General features: G+C 43.7%; 1 protein-coding gene across 2 annotated transcripts in view; it reads left to right on the top strand.

Annotated features, from left to right (window-relative positions):
* The window catches only part of LOC122806548 (ceramide-1-phosphate transfer protein-like), a 233,102-nt gene that overhangs the window by 160,387 nt on the left and 54,681 nt on the right, over nucleotides 1-18,034 (top strand). For both annotated transcript variants that reach the window (XM_044077074.1, XM_044077073.1), the window contains exon 3: nucleotides 472-644. In XM_044077074.1, coding sequence (XP_043933009.1) covers nucleotides 472-644 — 173 coding nt within the window. The remainder of the gene's footprint in view (nucleotides 1-471; nucleotides 645-18,034) is intronic.

The following is an 18,034-nucleotide window of genomic DNA, read 5'->3' on the forward strand; positions in this document are numbered from 1 at the left end:
CTCCCCTGCCCCTGTCCCTGTGACAGGGCCACTGCTCTGATACTCTTCTTGCCAAAAACATTCCAGCAGTCTCTCCCCGTCATGTCAGTTCCCACTCTAAGAACTGCTGCTGTGTCTCTGGATCACTAATTACACTGTCAGACCACATCTGACATTTTACATTAAGTAATCTCAATTATCTTCAAACAAAGTTTACAGTATGCTACCATAATATTTTGCCTTACTCCAGAATATGTTTGAGTTTTGTTCTGCAAAATCAGTGTTTTTTGTCTGTATCTTTATGGATAATCTCTGCCTCAGGGCAACTGCACTAGTGTTCATTCTATGCCTCCATCACTGTCCTCTTTGTCTGTCTTAGCAGACCAAAGTATTTCCTGAACAAGTGTTGCATCTGCATGTAGCTACTGTTTTATGCATAACCATCTAGCGGCGCCTAATAATTTATACCCCTTATTTGTGTGTCTCTTACAGGTGAACTTGGAGATAAAACCAGAAAAGACAGACCACTTTTTTGAGCACATTCGACATTGTGAAGGCAAAGACTTTCAAATAAGCAGATTAGTCAGTGCATTTGAATCATGTGTCACAGTAAACAATGAGATCTTACTGAAAGAATACCTTTCAGGATGGTCAGAGCTTGTCAGGTAAGCAGAGTTTAATTACTAAATGACCTCAGAAAGTGGACTGATTTCATGTTTAGTGAATAAGGAAATGCTAAAAGGAAATAAGTATGCAACTTTCCCAGTCTGCACTTTATGTGAAAAGATTTTTAACTTACTCTTTGTTGTATCAGACTGATTCTGCTTACCTATAAATTTATGCTGTTTCTGCTTGCAATTCTCAAACTTTCCCTACTTTGACATCAGAGGCACATATTTCATTTTGCAGACCTATAAATGATCTTCTGCTAGGACTAAGGACAGTAATTTGTGATTGTATCCTATCCCAGAATATGCCATCACTACATCAATGTGAAACAAGAAGCAGGAACTCTGAGTTTAGAAAATGACAGTACTATATTTGTTGATATTGTACGGCGAGAGAGAGAGAGAGAGATTTCTCAGATATTATTTATATTGATCACTGCTGTAGTAGCCTTAGCTATATGGGTTATATTCTGCATAGGTTATAACAGTCAGCCAGCTTCCAAAGCCTGAGGGCACCTTCCACTCACCCAAACCATTAGACATCTTGAACTGAGCTGACTAACAGACAGTTGGGTATCATTCCCTACAAAGCTTTCCTGCTTTGTGGTTTAAGACAGTAACTTGTAGTTTATTGGCCATTTTGGGTCATTTCCTGTCTTTTCCAGCCCCCTGCTATAAAGCGCGATTTAGCGCGATTTAGCACGGAGTTGCCACCGTTGCACACTAGGGCAGTGGCGGTTAAGCAGGTTTAAACTATTCGGGCTACCTAAAGTCCACTCTTCAAATTTTCCCTTAAAACTACCTTCCTCGAACTATACTACTGATCTAATCAGCGTATCCTATAACTAAAAAGATCATCTCTACTCGACTCCAAGTAGACTATTCTCTATCTGTAAAGCCTAGCACTTGCTCCTACAGTACTTATCACCTTGATACAGCACTCTTGTTATAGATAGTACCCCAAAAAGGCAAACCCCATTTCTCGGTCACCAAACATCCCCCGGAATCTCTTTTTAAGTTTTTTTGTCTATTCCTTCTAGCATGTCGAGGGATCAGTTGCTAGTGTCCTCTCCTGCTCAGCTGGTGAACCTGGGAATATTGAGGCAATGTTACAATTGCCTCATGTACACAGACAACCCTCTCCTCCTCCCACAAAACACAAATACATGCGAGAGATGCAACTATACGGCCAAACTGGAGGCTGAGCTCTCTCAACATAGGACTGGCAAGACCAGACAGGAGGAGAAGGTTACCACACACACTATAGACCCAGTCTCACATAGTACCATCACAACCTCAAATCATACACATAAACACACAAAGACATACTCGGAGGCTCTGATCAAAAATCTACCAAAACAGCAGAGGCCACCAAAGCAGACACCCAAACAACTACCACCTCAGAACTCAACACCTGCAACACATAGACCTCACAGTCAGAGTGTCAAACAGTCACAGCCCTTAAGGCCAAACACAATGCCAGACACACTAGTCATTGGTGACTCCATAGTCAGACACACTGACGTCCTGCTCACCAGACTGAGTAAGGAGAAGGTTACAGTAAGCTGCCTGTCGGGCGCTAGAATCCGCCACATAACGCAAGCACTCAGGTCTCTCAACAGCAGGTACAAGTACGACTCAGTCATTGTCCACGCTGGTGTAAACGACCTGAGACGTACCTCCTTGGACTACATGAAAAGAGACATTGAGGAGCTTTCTGATTATGTAGCCCAGACAGGTATGACCCTGACCTTGAGCAGTATCCTACCTTCACCAATAATGATGCCACAATACAGAGATAAGATGATCAGCTTTAACAATTGGCTTAAACTCTGGTGTCATTCAAAGGGGATCCAATGTCTGTCTGCCTGGGATGACATGCTGGACAAGCCACGCTGCTTCGCAAGGGATGGCTTGCACCTGTCACCCCTGGGATTCCGGATATTGGCAAAGGCTCTTGCCACCCCCATAGTGCCTTTTTTAGGCAAGGCTCAAATTCTAAACCTACCACCCTAGAACACAATAAAGGAAAAAAACTAAGGGTAATGCTGCTCAATGCCAGAAGTCTCAATCTCAAAATGCACGCACTCGAGGCCCTTCTCAGTATGGAGAACATCGATGTCTGTGCTGTGACAGAAACCTGGTTCAAGGCTCCTGAGAGCACCCCAGCACTATCAGGTTTTACCTCATATCATGCGTTCCAGCCCCAAAATCCGGACAATACCAAGAAAGGAGGGGGGTATCCATATTCATCAAGGACACCCACACCTCAAGATTGGTGGCAACGCATGATGCATTGGAGACCATCCAGGTGCAATTAACCATAGGCAAGACTGCTCTGCAATTTGTAGCATGTTACAGGCCACCCTCGCAAACTCAGGAACCTCACATGGCTTTCCTGAAAACACTGGAGGGGATAAATGTATCTCCAAACACCATCATACTAGGTGACTTCAATTACCCTAATATAGACTGGGAACACTACTCAAGCCCAAACACCCTAGCCCAAAAGTTCCTGGAATTCATAAACTCAAATGCCATGGAACAACTAGTCACCATCCCCACAAGAGGAGAAAACATACTTGATCTCATCATCACGAACATGGGAGCACAATGTTCAACACCGGAAGTATACCCCTCACTGGTGAGATCAGATCACAAACTAATCTCGCTGGAGGTCCTCATCCCACCCCACCTGAAATAAAAAGACCACAGTAAAGAACTTCTCGAAGCCGACTTCACACTTCTAAAGACTAGTGTGGTCTCCTTTAAGGCCCCGAGCCGGCGGTAAACAGTACTCAAGCCGCTGAATCACTTACAAATGCCTTCTACCAGCACCTGCAGGACTGCATGGATAAGGCAATCCCAAGCAAAACAAAGACTCTTTGTACCAAAGGCAAGCGTCCAGTCTGGTGGACCCCAGCCATAAACAAACTCTACAACAAAAGGAGGAAGCTACTACAAGATAGAGCAAAATCCTTAAAAGGTAAGACACCTTTGATCACTATAAGTAAAAAACTAAGAGCTCTCATAAAATCATCCAAAGCAAATTTTGAGAGAAAAATAGCTAAGGACTCAAAAGACAATCATAAGGCCTTCTTTAGCTATGTTAGAAACCTGGAGAAAACTCCCAGATATGCTCAGAATTAGCTCAAAATGATGTGAAGATTACTGATCCTACAGACATTGCCAACATACTGGCTGACAGGTTCAGTGCAAACTTCTCCCCCCCCCAAAAGGAGAGATATCTATACCAAACGATTGTAGCCCCCCAAACATCTCTAACGCCCAGGTGAGAACTGCTCTCTCCAAGGCAAAAAACACAGCATCCATGGGACCTGATGGTGTCCCCGGCTGTGTGCTCCACGAACTCAACGAGGAATTAAACCCGCAGTTAGGACAGCTGTTTAATCTTAGTCTCACCTCTGGATACGTACCCAGGGAGTGGCGCACAGCGACTGTGGTCCCACTTCACAAAGGCGGTGCCTCCACCAACCCTGGAAATTACCGGCCCATTAGCTTGACAAGCCTTATCTGCAAAGCCATGGAGAGGATCATAATGGATCTCATAAATAAAGACATAGGGAATTTGCAGACTTTGGATCCAACCCAGTTTGGCTTTGTCAAAGGCAGATCATGCCTTTTAAACTTGGTTGACTTTTTCAAAACAGTCACCAAGGCCATTGATGAGGGAAAGGCAGTCCATACAGCCTACCTCGACCTGGCGAAGGCCTTCGATACAATACCCCACTCGGGTATCATTGAAAAACTCATCAGCTTAAATGTTAACCCATACATCACAAGATGGGTTGCAAACTGGCTGAGTGACAGAAACCACAGGGTCAGAGTTGCTGGCGCCATGTCAGACTCAAAGCCTGTCACAAGTGGTGTCCCACAGGGCTCAGTCCTGGGCCCACTCTTGTTTGGCATCTACTTTTCCGAAGTACAAGCAAACACAGGAGGGTTATGGCTGACAAAGTTTGCAGATGACTGCAAACTGGGTGCCGTAGTCGAAAACACATCTGACACAGATATCCTTCAGAAGGGTCTCACAGAAACGGATAACTGGTGCCAGAGCCATGGCCTAAAGTTAAATGCCAAGAAATGCATAGTCATACCCTTCGGGAAAAACAAGGTTACCCCTAGCTACCATATAGGTGGCAATCCACTGAGCACAGAAGAAGTTATCAAGGACCTGGGGACCCAGGTTGACAGTAGCCTGTCATTCGACACTCATATTGCTAAAGTAGTTAGGAAGACCTTCTGCATTGCCCACCTTATCATGAAGGGATTCACATCTAGATCAAGGGAGGTCATAGTCTCCCTATACTCATCACTCATCAGACCAATGATTGAGTACAATGCCCCATTCGGAATGTATCTGACCCGACACTTGCAGCAGCTGGAGAGGCCACAAAAGTTCCTCACCAAAAGGATAAAGGGTCTCAAAAATCTGTCTTATGCTGCCCGACTGAAAGAACTCCAGCTCTATTCAGTCGCTTACCGCTTGCTCAGAGGTGACCTGTGCCTGACATACAAGGCCATGTCAAACCCAGATTTGATGAACATGCTTCACCTCAACAAATCTAGATCCATCAGAGCCACAAGGGCGGGAGACTTAAACCTCGACACGGCTATTAATAGGATGTGCTGGAGGGATAGATTCATCACCCAAAGACTCCCTATGCTGTGGAACAAAATCCCGGTATATGTGAGGCAGAGCACCTCGCTGTCCTTGTTCAAGAGGAATCTTGACCAATGGATGGGAGATTGCAGATATACCCCAGGGATTACCTCAGTGTCACTGCTCGACAGAGGCACAGCAAAATAATGGGCATAGTTCCCCAAACTAAAGGGGTGGCGTAAGCCACAAAACTATGGGCTAGGCTTGTAAATGCCCTCGGGCAGATAGTCTAGTATGAACCTATGAACCTGCGAACCTATGCCACAAAGAACACTCCTCTGAGGTCTTTTGAGGATTGTTGGTCAGCTAATGCTGTTCCACTGCTGAGCAAGTAAGTTACCTTTGGGGAAAAACCTTCCACATTATTATTGTTTTGTTGTTATTTAAACTAAAATTTTGTGAGAAACAACACATTTAAAACTATGGAAAACTATTTTAGTGACTATAATGTTACATTAGACATTTTGAACTGAGCTGACTAGCAGACAGTTGGGTACCATTCCCTACAAAGCTTTCCTGCCACCAAGAACACTCCTCTGAGGGCTTTTGAGGATTGTTGGTCAGCTAATGCTGTTCCATTGCTGAGCAAGTAAGTTACCTTTGGGGAAAAACCTTCCACATTATTATTGTTTTGTTGTTAATTAAACTAAAATTTTGTAAGAAACAACAACTTTAAAACTATGGAAAAGTATTTTAGTGACTATAATCTTACTTTTAATCGGAAGCACACTTTCTTACTTTTGTGGTAAAAAGCTGCTAAAAGTTGTTGAAAAGTATTTTTTTTCTGTGGGGAACCTGTGTTTATTTCACTTCTGGGGCTAGGGAAGGTGTTGTGCATTTTATTGTGTTTTATGTGGGGAGGAAATTACTTTTTTACTTCTTTACTGTTTTACCAACTATTTCTGCAAGCTTGTCTAGGAAACAAGCACAATTTTTGGTTTGGCCATGCAACAAATTACTTGTCCTTAGTGGAACAAATGGAACAAATTACTTGTCCTTAGTCAGACTGTCTAACAGCCATAAAAAGAAAAAAATAACTAAGCAGTCTTTGCCAACACAGCAGGCTGGTAATTTTCAATAGCCACAGGTTGGAGACTCTGCTGTTGTCATAGCTGCTTCCTGATATCACTCAACTTTTTTTTTTCAGATACCTTTGTATTATCATGGACTGGGGGAGTAGCTGCATTCACTGTGGTTGTTGGGGTCCCCTCAGTGGGCAAGGGAGAGGCATTTTTTGGTAATAGGAGAAAGGATATGAAATGTGCTCTAGTTTAGCCAGAATGTTGTGCCCATCTCTGGTGTAACTGATGCTGGCAATACTAGGTTTGTTTACCTAACTTTCCTATCAAAAAGAGATAGAAAACTAAACAATTAATTTCTTTTGTGACAGTTTCCCTGGACAGGAGTAATTTATTGGGCTTGGCTCAGGGTCTTGTATAGGCTGTTGACCCTTCTTATAAGGTGGTTTCTGATAAAAGGAAAAGGGATGCCACTTTCTCTTAAGTGCTTCAAGAGTTTGAATGGGTAGGGGAATATAAAGGAACAGAAGCAGTTTTTTTCTCCTCAGATTTCTGATTCAGATTCTAAAGGGGAGTATGGTATCTAAATCTCCCTGGGAGGGATTCACTTTCCCTGAGAATGTTTCCAGAATGTGCCAGTGTTTTCAGTGGGGGAGCACTGAGGTTTCTTAGTCACTTAGAAAATACTATGAATTGCTACAACTGCAATTACTGTAACCTTCACCCATCCCTCCATTGCTGTCATCAGTGGAATACGTGTTTGTCACAGCTGGTTTCCCTGACCACCAACCTACTATGCTTAAGAAAGCAGATAAAATGTACAACGTTCCTCATGTTTTCAAGTCTTTATTCACTAATGTCAGACCTGACTCAGCAGCTATAGTTTTAGTTAATCCAGCCTCTGACAAGCATTTTGTTAATTCTAATACTTCTCCTTCAGATAAGAATGGATAAACTATTGATACATTTGGGAAAAAAAGTGTATGCTTCTGCAGTTTTGACTTTTAGAAATTACCAGGCTCATATGTTAAAGTTTACACTGACTAACTCAGAAAGTATGAGTTATGTTTTAATGAGGTTTCTTCTCGTGAGGAAAACTTTCCATTATGTAGTCTAGTTTTTCTTGTCTCTTATGTCACCAATCATTGTCTGAAGTGTGTTTATGACTCTGTAGATACTGATTCCAGGGTTGTTGCCGGTGGTACTGTTTTGAGGAAGGTTTGCATGGCTTTGTTCTCAGTCTCCCAGATTATGTCAAAAGTGAAATGTTGCATTCTCCTTTGGATAGAGATTTGCTTTTTGGACTCTCTGCTGCAGCGGTTATCAAAAAGTGTAATGCGAGAGGTAAGCTGAGTAAGGGAATCTTTCAAAATTTTCAGCCCTCTTTCTCTAAATTATCCAAGGGATTTTCTGCTCATTCCTCCAGTTTTAGAAAGAAATAATTTTGGTAATCTGACAGTTAAAAATCAATGGCAGGGAGGTTCCAAAAAGAAAGCAGGAACCTCCCAGAATAAAGGACAGTCATATAAGGCAAAAATTACTATTTACAGGACTTTGCCACCCCTCTCACATACACAAAAATGCACACACACTGGAAGTCCCTTACTCCCTTTCAGAAAGTCTAAATCCCTGTTTAAGATAAATGGTTTCTGAAGCTGATCCAACTGGGATACAGATGGCATTGGAAAGAAATTACTCCTTTTCAGGGATTGTTCCTCATCTGCCAGACCAAAGCATTCTCTCCCATCCTATCCAACACTGTATGTTGTCTCAGTGGATAATAGAAGTAGTTTCTCCTTCCCAGCTGGAAAAAGGATTTTATTCAAGAATTTTTTTAGTGCCAAAAAAGGAAAATTGCTGGAGACCAATTCTGGATATTTCTTTTATGAATCATTTTGTGATAGTGCCCAAGTTCAAATGCTTTCACTTCAGAACCTGTTACTCTTTCTCCTGATTTGAGTTTTTTAATTGCCTTTGATTTAAAAGATGCATATAATCACATTCCTATTCATCCAGATTTCAGATGTTCTGTCTGGATCACATTATCAGTTCTTCAGTTCTCTGCCTTACCCTTTGGGCTATCAACTGTGCCAAGAGTGCTCATAAAGTGTATAGTTTCCATAGCCTATTGTAGGCTATAGTGTATCCATATTTTCCATGTTTAGATGACTTGATTATATTTGCAGAGTCTTTTTTAAAGTGTCAGGAATCTATCACCTTGTTAAAAGATCTCCTACACAGACTGGGATTCCAAGACAACATTCAACAGTTTTTTTTTTTACTCCATCACACAGGAATGTGTTTCTGGTATGCCTGATAGACACCTCAGTAAAAAGAGCTTTTCCTCCACAGAAAAAAATATCTTTATTTATATGTATTCCAGGGGTTTTCCACTCAGACTTCTGTCACTGCGAGGGAAGACCTTATGGATCTGAGTTTTATGGCATCCATGATTCTCAGTATACCTTTTGCAAGACTCCACTTGAGAAAGATACAAGTGTATCAGAAGTCTTTTTGGTCCCACCATCACCACTCATTGTCTTTTTTTTTCCAAATATTTTATTGATTTTCAAAAAGACAAAACATAATTTCTACTAGAATACAAATGAAACAAAGACAAACTATATACAATATGTACATATAGCCTATAGGAACAAATGAGAATAACAGAGTTAGAGAGGTAGTTACACATAACAAAAAAATCAGTCTAATTTTTCCAAGTACTAAGAAGATGTGGAGATCTTTAAAGTCTCAATGAGAGAAAAAACTTTCTTCCAAGGATTGTTGATCCATTTATTAGGGAAGATTCTTGTTTCTTTTACCTTTGTTTCCATATGTATTGTTTCTTCTAGTAGAGTCATAAATTCTTGAAAGTTGGGTTCAGATGAAGTTTTCCATTTTCTTGTAATACATTTTCTAGCAATTGCTAGTATAGTCAATAGTAGATACAAATTATTTTTGCTCATAACATTTGTTTCAGTTACATTCAGAAAAATCATGGATTTAGTTGGTATGAAGGAATCTAAAAAAATAGCTTGAAGGAAATTTCCAGTCTCCTCCCAGAATTTTTTTATTTTGATACATTCAAAAAATATATGAATCCAATCAGCATTGCAATTCTGAGAACATCTCCAACAAAACAATTGTTTAGAAGAGTCCATTTTAGCTATCCTATTGGGGGTATAAAACGCCCTGTGTAAGAGTTTCCATGAAAAAATCTTCCAAGCTTGTAGATTGGAAGTTAATTTAATAGAATACAATAAATGAATTTTGTTTTCAGAGGAGAGGTTAATCTGATGACCTTTAGTAATAAAGTTCCAGAAACCACTCATTGGGCAGGATTCACGATGGCTTGCATGGAGTCTAAGAGTCGTGTAAGACTCCATGCAGCCATAGCGATCCAGGAACAGCCCGAAATACCGTGTAAGAGACCAGCTAAAACGTCTCTTACACGGGCAGGGTGTGGATATGCTAATTACCTCACTTGCAGCCAAAAGGCATGCAAATGAGGTAGATTAGCGATCCACGAAGCTGAAACCAGCCCGTGTAAGAGTCGTGTTAGGTGCAGAAATGTACTCAGTTGACAACTGAGTACGTTTCTGCAAATAACACAATAGAGCCATGTCAGCTCCAAATAAAGTGTGCATATGTATCAGGCAGCATGCCAATGGCCAAATATGTGGCCATTGGCACGGTAACCCGATGCAAACATGAAATAAAATATTTTTTTTTTCGGCGATCGTCGAGGTTTAAACGCAGAGCAGGCCCGCGCAAACGGGCTGCGCTATATAAAACATAAAAATAAAGGTTTGAAATCCACAAATGTGGGTTTTATGCAATGTATGGATTTACAATGCAGGGACTAGCAGACGGAAAACAACATGGCCACCGTTTAGTGGTTGCTAAGAGGGGAAGCTGAGTGTAAGACAAGTAACTAAGCATTAGTAGGCAATCCTATGTAAATGAGTGGTAGGATAGTGAATCACACTGTCACATAGCAAATGAGCACATTCCGTGTAGTGTAAGAGTTAGATAAGGGGGAGTAACAGAGTAGGAGATAGGTGACATCACAGGGGGGAATGTTAGAAAGAAATCAAGCTCATTGGAGCAAAGTGGTATGTGAAAGATGTCAGTCACACAGCATAGAAAGTGGAGTGTCAACAGATAAGCATGGGAAAGTCAAGAAATGGAAGGTGTACACTGTGGCTAACACCAAAGTTTCTTGCTGTGCGTGCATGTGCACGTGTGCATGCTGGGAGGTGCGACTAAGACAGAGTGCGCGCGTGTAAGGCAGAGTAAGCATGTAGGAGCCTGTGTAAAGATCTATAAAACTGTTTGCGCTGGTGTGCATGTGTTTTAACCCAAATAAGCAGATTCTAGTCCGTGTAAGCATGTGTGCGCGCATGGTAGCCACTGTGAGCGTCTTTTCGCTGGTATGCAAGCTGCTCCCCCCTGAGGAAACAGAGAGGAAAACTGAAGCAGAAGAAATAGTAGGGAGCTAGCAGGGAATACTGGTAGAGCTAGCAGGTGAAAACAATTAGAAGCAGGCAATTACACAGGCAGAATACTAGCTCAGCCCAGCACTTAAAACACTGCAAACAGCATTGCAGTATGTTTCTCTCAAGAGACACTGCAAGACAGGAGTAAGCTATTAGAAGTGAAAACTGAAAAAGCTGCACTCAGACCAAACATGCTAGGGGCTGCCATAGCTGTTATAAGGAGACATAGGAGACTTGCTGAGGGTGGTGACAATGCAAATGCTGCCAGACAACCTACAGTGAGGAGATGGAGAAGAGTGTACAGGCCCAGGGTCACCTACCAGGGGTTACAAGAGCTGGAGATAGTGGAGCGCTATAGAGTGGACAGAGACCTCCTGCAGCAAATTGTTGAGCTGTGCAGGCCACACCTCACACACAGAACCAACAGAGGAGAACCCATCCCAGTGGAAACCAAGGTATGTGTTGACCTAAGAATACTAGCAACAGGTACCTTCCAGAGACCAACTGGTGATATGATGGGGATATCACAGGCATCAGCATCCAGGATACTGCACCAGTTCCTGGATGCCATGTCAGCACATGTGGGTGAGCATGTATATTTCCCCAATTCCCGTGAGGTATTGGCCAGCAATATGCGTCTCTTCCAGCAAATAGCGGAATACCCTGAGGTAGTGGGTGCAATAGACTGCACGCATATACGCATCAAAGCACCAGCCAGTGAGCGGGGTAGGGCCTACATTAACCACAAGGGCTTCCCCTCCATCAACTGCCAGGTCGTGTGTGATGCCCAGGGCATAATAATGAATGTGTGTGCTGGCTGCCCTGGAAGCTACCATGATTCCCATATCTGGCATTTGACGCAGCTGTACCAGACATTTGCCAATGGGGACATCCCACATGGTCACTTCGTGGGGGATGCTGGATATGCACTGGAGCCGTGGCTGATGACACCCATCAGAAACGCACACACACCTGAACAAGAACGCCATAATGAGGCACACGCAAAAACACAAAATGTAATAGAGTGTGTGTTTGGGCTGCTCAAGTCATGGTTCTGGTGCCTGGACACATCTGGTGGAGCCTTGCAGTACTCACCAACTACATGTACCCAAATTGTCATGGTATGTGCTATGCTACATAATATGATTCTGCGAAAACAGCTGCAGCAGGACCAGCATAGGGCCGGGACAAACAGCCCCCCACCATTGCCAAGGCCATCACAGGCAGAGCGTGACTCGGAGGAGGAACAACCTGAGCCTGCCGCAGTAGGCAGAAGGAGGTGTGCCCAGTATGCCCTGGCCTTGACACAGAGGCAACGCATAGCACATACACTGGCTCAGTAGGAACCCTGGGAAAGATACCCCTCTCTGACTCACTCATATAGTAACAGGGACGCCTAACATGACGCAACCTGCTTTCAAACATGTACAGGGAGTGTAGTATGTGCATCCAACATAGGCAGCCCTGCAGCACCACCTGAGGCATGATTGCCATGTGTTAAGCAATGTAACACCATCTAGTATATGCAAACATGATGACGCTGCCTAACATCTCACCCTCACCAAGCATGATGCCACACTATGAAGACAACAAGATCAAGTACAATAATTGGCTGAAGTATTGCTGTTAGCAAAGGGGAACAAATGGCTGACAGCCTGGGATGACATGCCGAGCAAGACATGATGCTCCACCTGCTAGGGATGGCACGCACCCAGCACACCTGGCTGTGTGGATACTGGCAAAGGCTGTTTTCACCCCCACTGTGCCTTGAATAGATAAGGCTGGAAACACAAACCCACCACCATAGGTAGCACAAGGGATAACAACCTGGATGTACTGCTACCCAATGCCAGAAGTCTAAACTGCAAGGTGCGTGCATACCAAACCCACCTCAGCATGGAGAATGGTAATATCTGTTCTGTAACAGAAACCTGGGTCAAGGCCCAGAAGAGCACCCTAATACTACCAGGTTATGCCTTATACCATGCTTTACAGCCCCAAAACATGGAACAAACTACAATAGGAGTGTGGCTATCAGTAATTGTCAAGGATAACCACACCCCCAGGTTGGTACCACAGCAAGAAGCAGCATGGACAATCCACGGGCAAGTAACAGTGGCTCAAACTGTGTCCCTGTGGACCACAGATCCCAACATATGGAATGTTCACACTGGGCATGCTTGCACACTTAGATAAATGAGACGTGTCAGTCAAGAAGCCATAGAAACTGTGAAATGGGCATGCTCACACACTTAGGCCATGTCACAATTCAGCAGTTGCACACACATATCTGGCATTTGTATGTGTTAACACAGGAACCTCCCACAATACAGAAATCTGCCCAGTGCACACAGCGAAATTACAACAGAGACATAAGTAAAGTACTGGATCCCACTCATATGCAAACATCTGCCACAATACACAAGTTGTTCATAGAGATAGGGAAAGCTATGGCAATAAAGACCCACAAACAGTATATGAGCAACAGATACTTGCATCTGACAGGTAAACATATGGCCGTAGAGTGCAATACTAGGCTGTTGTCCCTAGGGAATACAGAAGGCTATCCACAGTGTATTTGGCATCTGCCTCCGCAGTACAGTAGGCCACTGTGCCTCTGCAAAGTTAATGCATATATATGCTCTCCCCCTTATTGATGGATAGTAACAGATGTACATACCTCTTCAAAAATAATGATGTCAGCACACTATACATATGTCAGGAGCACAAATGATACCCAGAAATTTGAATAGCGTGCTCAGCTACTGTGTCTTTCACAAGTGTCATAATATAGTTAGGTAGGGGTTTGAATCCTGTAAGTGCTCAGTATGTATGTGGGGGGTGGAGTAGCATGTGTGCAATTCTATGTGTAAGAGAAATGTCCCTTTTGGCAACTAGTGCAACACACCACATGCTGCATATTCCACTGTCTAAACACTGATGATGTCAGCACCCTATAAGTACAGCAGGAGAAAGTAAGCCTCCCAGTAATGCAAATAGCGTGCTCTGCTACTGCATCGCTCACAAGTGTTATAACATAGTTAGGTAGAGGTTTGAATCCTGCAAATGTTCAGTGTGTATGTGAGGGGGGAGTAGTGTGTGTGCAATTCTATGTGTAAGAGATATGTCCCTTTTGGCAACTAGTGCAACACACCACATGCTGCATATTCCACTGTCTAAACACTGATGATGTCAGCACCCTATAAGTACAGCAGGAGAAAGCAAGCCTCCCAATAATGCAAATAGCGTGCTCTGCTACTGCGTCTCTCACAAGTATCATAACATAGCTAGGTAGGGGTTTGAATCTTGCAAGTGCTCAGTGTGTGTGTGGGGGGTGGAGTAGCGTGTGTGCAATTCTATGTGTAAGAGAAATGTCCCTTTTGGCAACTAGTGCAACATACCACATGCTGCATATTCCACTGTCTAAATACTGATGATGTCAGCACCCTATAAGTACAGCAGGAGAAAGTAAGCCTCCCAGTAATGCAAATAGCGCACTCTGCTATTGTGTCCCTCACAAGTATCATAACCTAGTTAGTTAAAGGTTTGAATCCTGTAAGTGCTTGGTGGGGTGGGGGGGGGTGTGTAATTCTATGTGTAAGAGAAATGTCCCTTTTGGCAACTAGTACAACACAACACATGCTGCATATTCCACTGTCTAAACACTGATGATGTCAGCACCCTATAAGTACAGCAGGGGAAAGCAAGCCTCCCAGTAATGCAAATAGCATGCTCTGCTACTGCGTCTTTCACAAGTATCATAACACAGTTAGGTAGGGGTTTGCATCCTACAAACGCCATGTGTGTTTTTGTCACACAGTTTGTCCATGTGTGTGGGGTGTTGTTCCCAATATTGCACGACATAGATGATATCAGTAATGTCAATGCACACATGATGTATGTGTGTGCCACGTACACATATGTACCTCTGACCTTCAATATTTCCCATGTCTGAAGCCTGTCTCATGTGAATACATGGAATTTGCATTAGACAGCTGTATGACTGTGGTGTGCAGGGGCTGCATGTGGTATGTGAATATACAGTGTGAGTTGTATATGGTGTCATCCTACCAGCGAGGGATACACGACTGGTCTGGAGCATATAGTCCACATGTTGTTGATGAACAGGTGCAGCATGTTTTCACCTCTTGTGGGAGTGGTAACAAGTTGTTCCATAGCAATTCAGTGAATGAATGCTAGGAACCTTTCAGCCAGGGTCTTGGAGCTAGAGTAATGCTCACACTCTATGTTTGGGTAGTTGCAGTCCACCCATATAATGGTGTTTGTAGAGACCGTCAAATTCCCAGTGTTGTCAAGAAGGCCAAGTGGGTTTCCTGGGTATGGGAGGATGGTGTGTGCCAGGCTATGAACCTGAAGGCAGTCTAACCCACTGTTAGTTGCACATGGATAGGCTCTGATGCTTTGTGCTGTGGCACCAACCTGGAGGTGTGTGTATCTGTGGTGCCTTTGGCTACATCCCCCCTGTTCTGGTTTGGTGCATGTTTAGGGGACGACAAGCATGGTATGAGGTATGACCTAGCAGTGATGGGGTGCACCCGGGAGCCTTGTACCAGGAGTCTGTTACTGCATGGATATTGCTGTTCTCCATGCTAAGGACAGTTTCCACTGCATGCATCTTGAGGTTTACACTGCTGGCGTTGAGTAGCATTACTATTAGTGTCCTATCCCGTGTGATACCTGTGTAGGTGGCTATGTAATTTGAGCCTTGCATAAAAAGGCACTATGTGTGTAGCAAGAGCCTCTGCCAATATACAACGGCCCATGGTGACAGGTGCAAGCTGTCCCTAGCAAAGCAACGTGGCTTGTCTAGCATGTAATCCCACTGCTGAGAGGCATTGGATCCCCTTTGAATGTCACCGAAACATAAGGCAATTGTAGAAATTGATCATCCTGTCTACATATTTTGGCAGTATTCTTGGTGAGGGTAAGATGCTACTCAAGGTCAGGGTCATACCAGCCTGTGCCACATGCTCAGAGAGCCCCTCTATGCCCCCTATCATGTAGTCCAGGGAGGTACATCACAGGTCATTCACACTGGCACGGACAATGACTGAGTCATATTTGTACATGCCTTGGAGTGACCTGTATGCTTGTGTTATGTGGTGGATCATAGTGCCCAACGGGCATCTCACCGTGACCTTCTCCTTGTTCAGCCTGGTGAGCAGGACCTCAGTGTACCTGACGATAGAGGTACTTATTACAACTGTAGCAGGTGTGTTGTTAAGCCATATGGGCTGTGACTGATTGGCACACAGGCTTTGTGAGCTATGTGTTGCACGTGCTCTGTTCTGGCATAACATTTGCTTGTGTGTCTGCTTCGCAGGTGTCTGCTGCTCAGGCAGGATGGTATTCTGAGACTCCAAGAATGTTCCTGTGTGTTTCTGTGTTTGGATTGCTGTCGTGGCAGGTCTATGTGAGACTGGTATTGTATTCACTATAGTATCCCACTCCACCTGACAGGGTATGCCAGTACTGAGTTAAGAGAGCTTAGCCCCCAGTTTGGCTATGTGGTTGCATCTCTCACATGTGTTGTAAGTTTATGGGAAGGGGAGAGAGTTGTCTGTGTACATGAGGCAGCTGTAACATTGCCACATGACTCACAGATTCACCAACTGGACCAGAGAGGAGATTGACAAGTGACCTTTGCACATGCTACCATAGTATTGTGAATCCCATAATAATTAACAACACATAGGGCCAATGGGGAACAAGGTACTCAAGGTGAGTATGTGAGGGTGTAGTGCTCATGGTTTGTTAGTGCTGGCATATATAAATGCTTTCATGAGCAAATGCCAGGTAAGTCATATGCAATGTGTTACAGGCAACTTACATGCAAACATGACAAACAGTGACGTTCTGTCAAAGGAGACATGGACATCAGTACAGTAAGCAATACAGATGTTACTAGGGATCCACAGAGGAGCTGTAAATCAGCATTGCAGGTGGAATCAGTGTTACAGGGACATAACAAGCAAACATGCATACAAACAAAGCTACAGTCAGCAGGCCTGGATCTAGACTATGCTACATCAAACAAGGTGTACGACTTCCAGTAGGTAACAGTGCATATATGCAGGCACTATAAGCCTGTACCCAGAAAGTCACAGGTCAGACAGGCTGGGTACAGCCCCACCTCCCACAAGTGTACAGACCATGTACCTTTGTAATGTAGAATAACTGGCCTGAAACCCAAGTGCTCATACCTGAACTAATACACATTTCAAATAACAGACACTGAGCCCTCACTCAGCAGTTCCAAATTTAGTAGGATGTATGCTACCTGTCCTGGCACCACAGTATCCTTGACATGTATGGAGACTCTCCCTCCTGTCATAATTAGTTCTGTGTTTTGTGGCTGTCATGCATGGTACGAGGTGTGACCTTGTAGTGCTAGGGTGCTCTTGTGAGTCTTGAACCTGTTGTGTATTACTGCACAGATATCAACATCCTCAAACATCCTCATTGCATAGTCGAGTGTGGACAGCATGCAACTTGCAGTTGACATGTCCATCCTTGAGTATCGATACTTACATTTTCTTATCCCCTGTGCTACCTATGTAGGTGGCCTTCTGTTGACAGCCTCACCACCAGTATGAAAAGATGTGCAGACATTACACTATGGTAATTACTATGGGTGTACAAAACAATACAATGACATTCATACTGTAATTGCATCAGGCATGCTGGGATATACCCACAATGATATCATTACACTGTACTGTTGACAACATGATACTATTACTACACTTCTATGTAGACACCCTGTGCATCAGCACCATGTTAACCTGTTCCTGCACCGATGTTACAGATTGCAGGAGGTGGCACAGATTCATCATATGCACAGGGTGTGTACTTGGTATGCCTGAGTCTGCCACTGATACAACCAATTGACATGTCTGTGTGTGTGTGTTAGTGAGGGACAGCAGTACAAGATGGGGCAATGTTGATGCAGTGTGTGCGTGTATGCGGTAGCCCTAGATGTTATCAATTCGCATGTGTGTATGCATGCACACAGTTCCACCTCATGGCTTCCATATACAGGTATTTGTGGACAGCCACAGACTGTACCTGCCAGATCATACAGATCACTGTCTCTGGCCACAGACATGGTACCTGTGCCTGGCAGGGGTGCTACGGACCGTATCAGGTACTAAGCCAGACTGG

This window comes from Protopterus annectens, chromosome 7.part0 (genome assembly GCF_019279795.1).
Source record: "Protopterus annectens isolate FY-2018-M chromosome 7.part0, PAN1.0, whole genome shotgun sequence".
Lineage (NCBI taxonomy): Eukaryota > Metazoa > Chordata > Ceratodontiformes > Protopteridae > Protopterus > Protopterus annectens.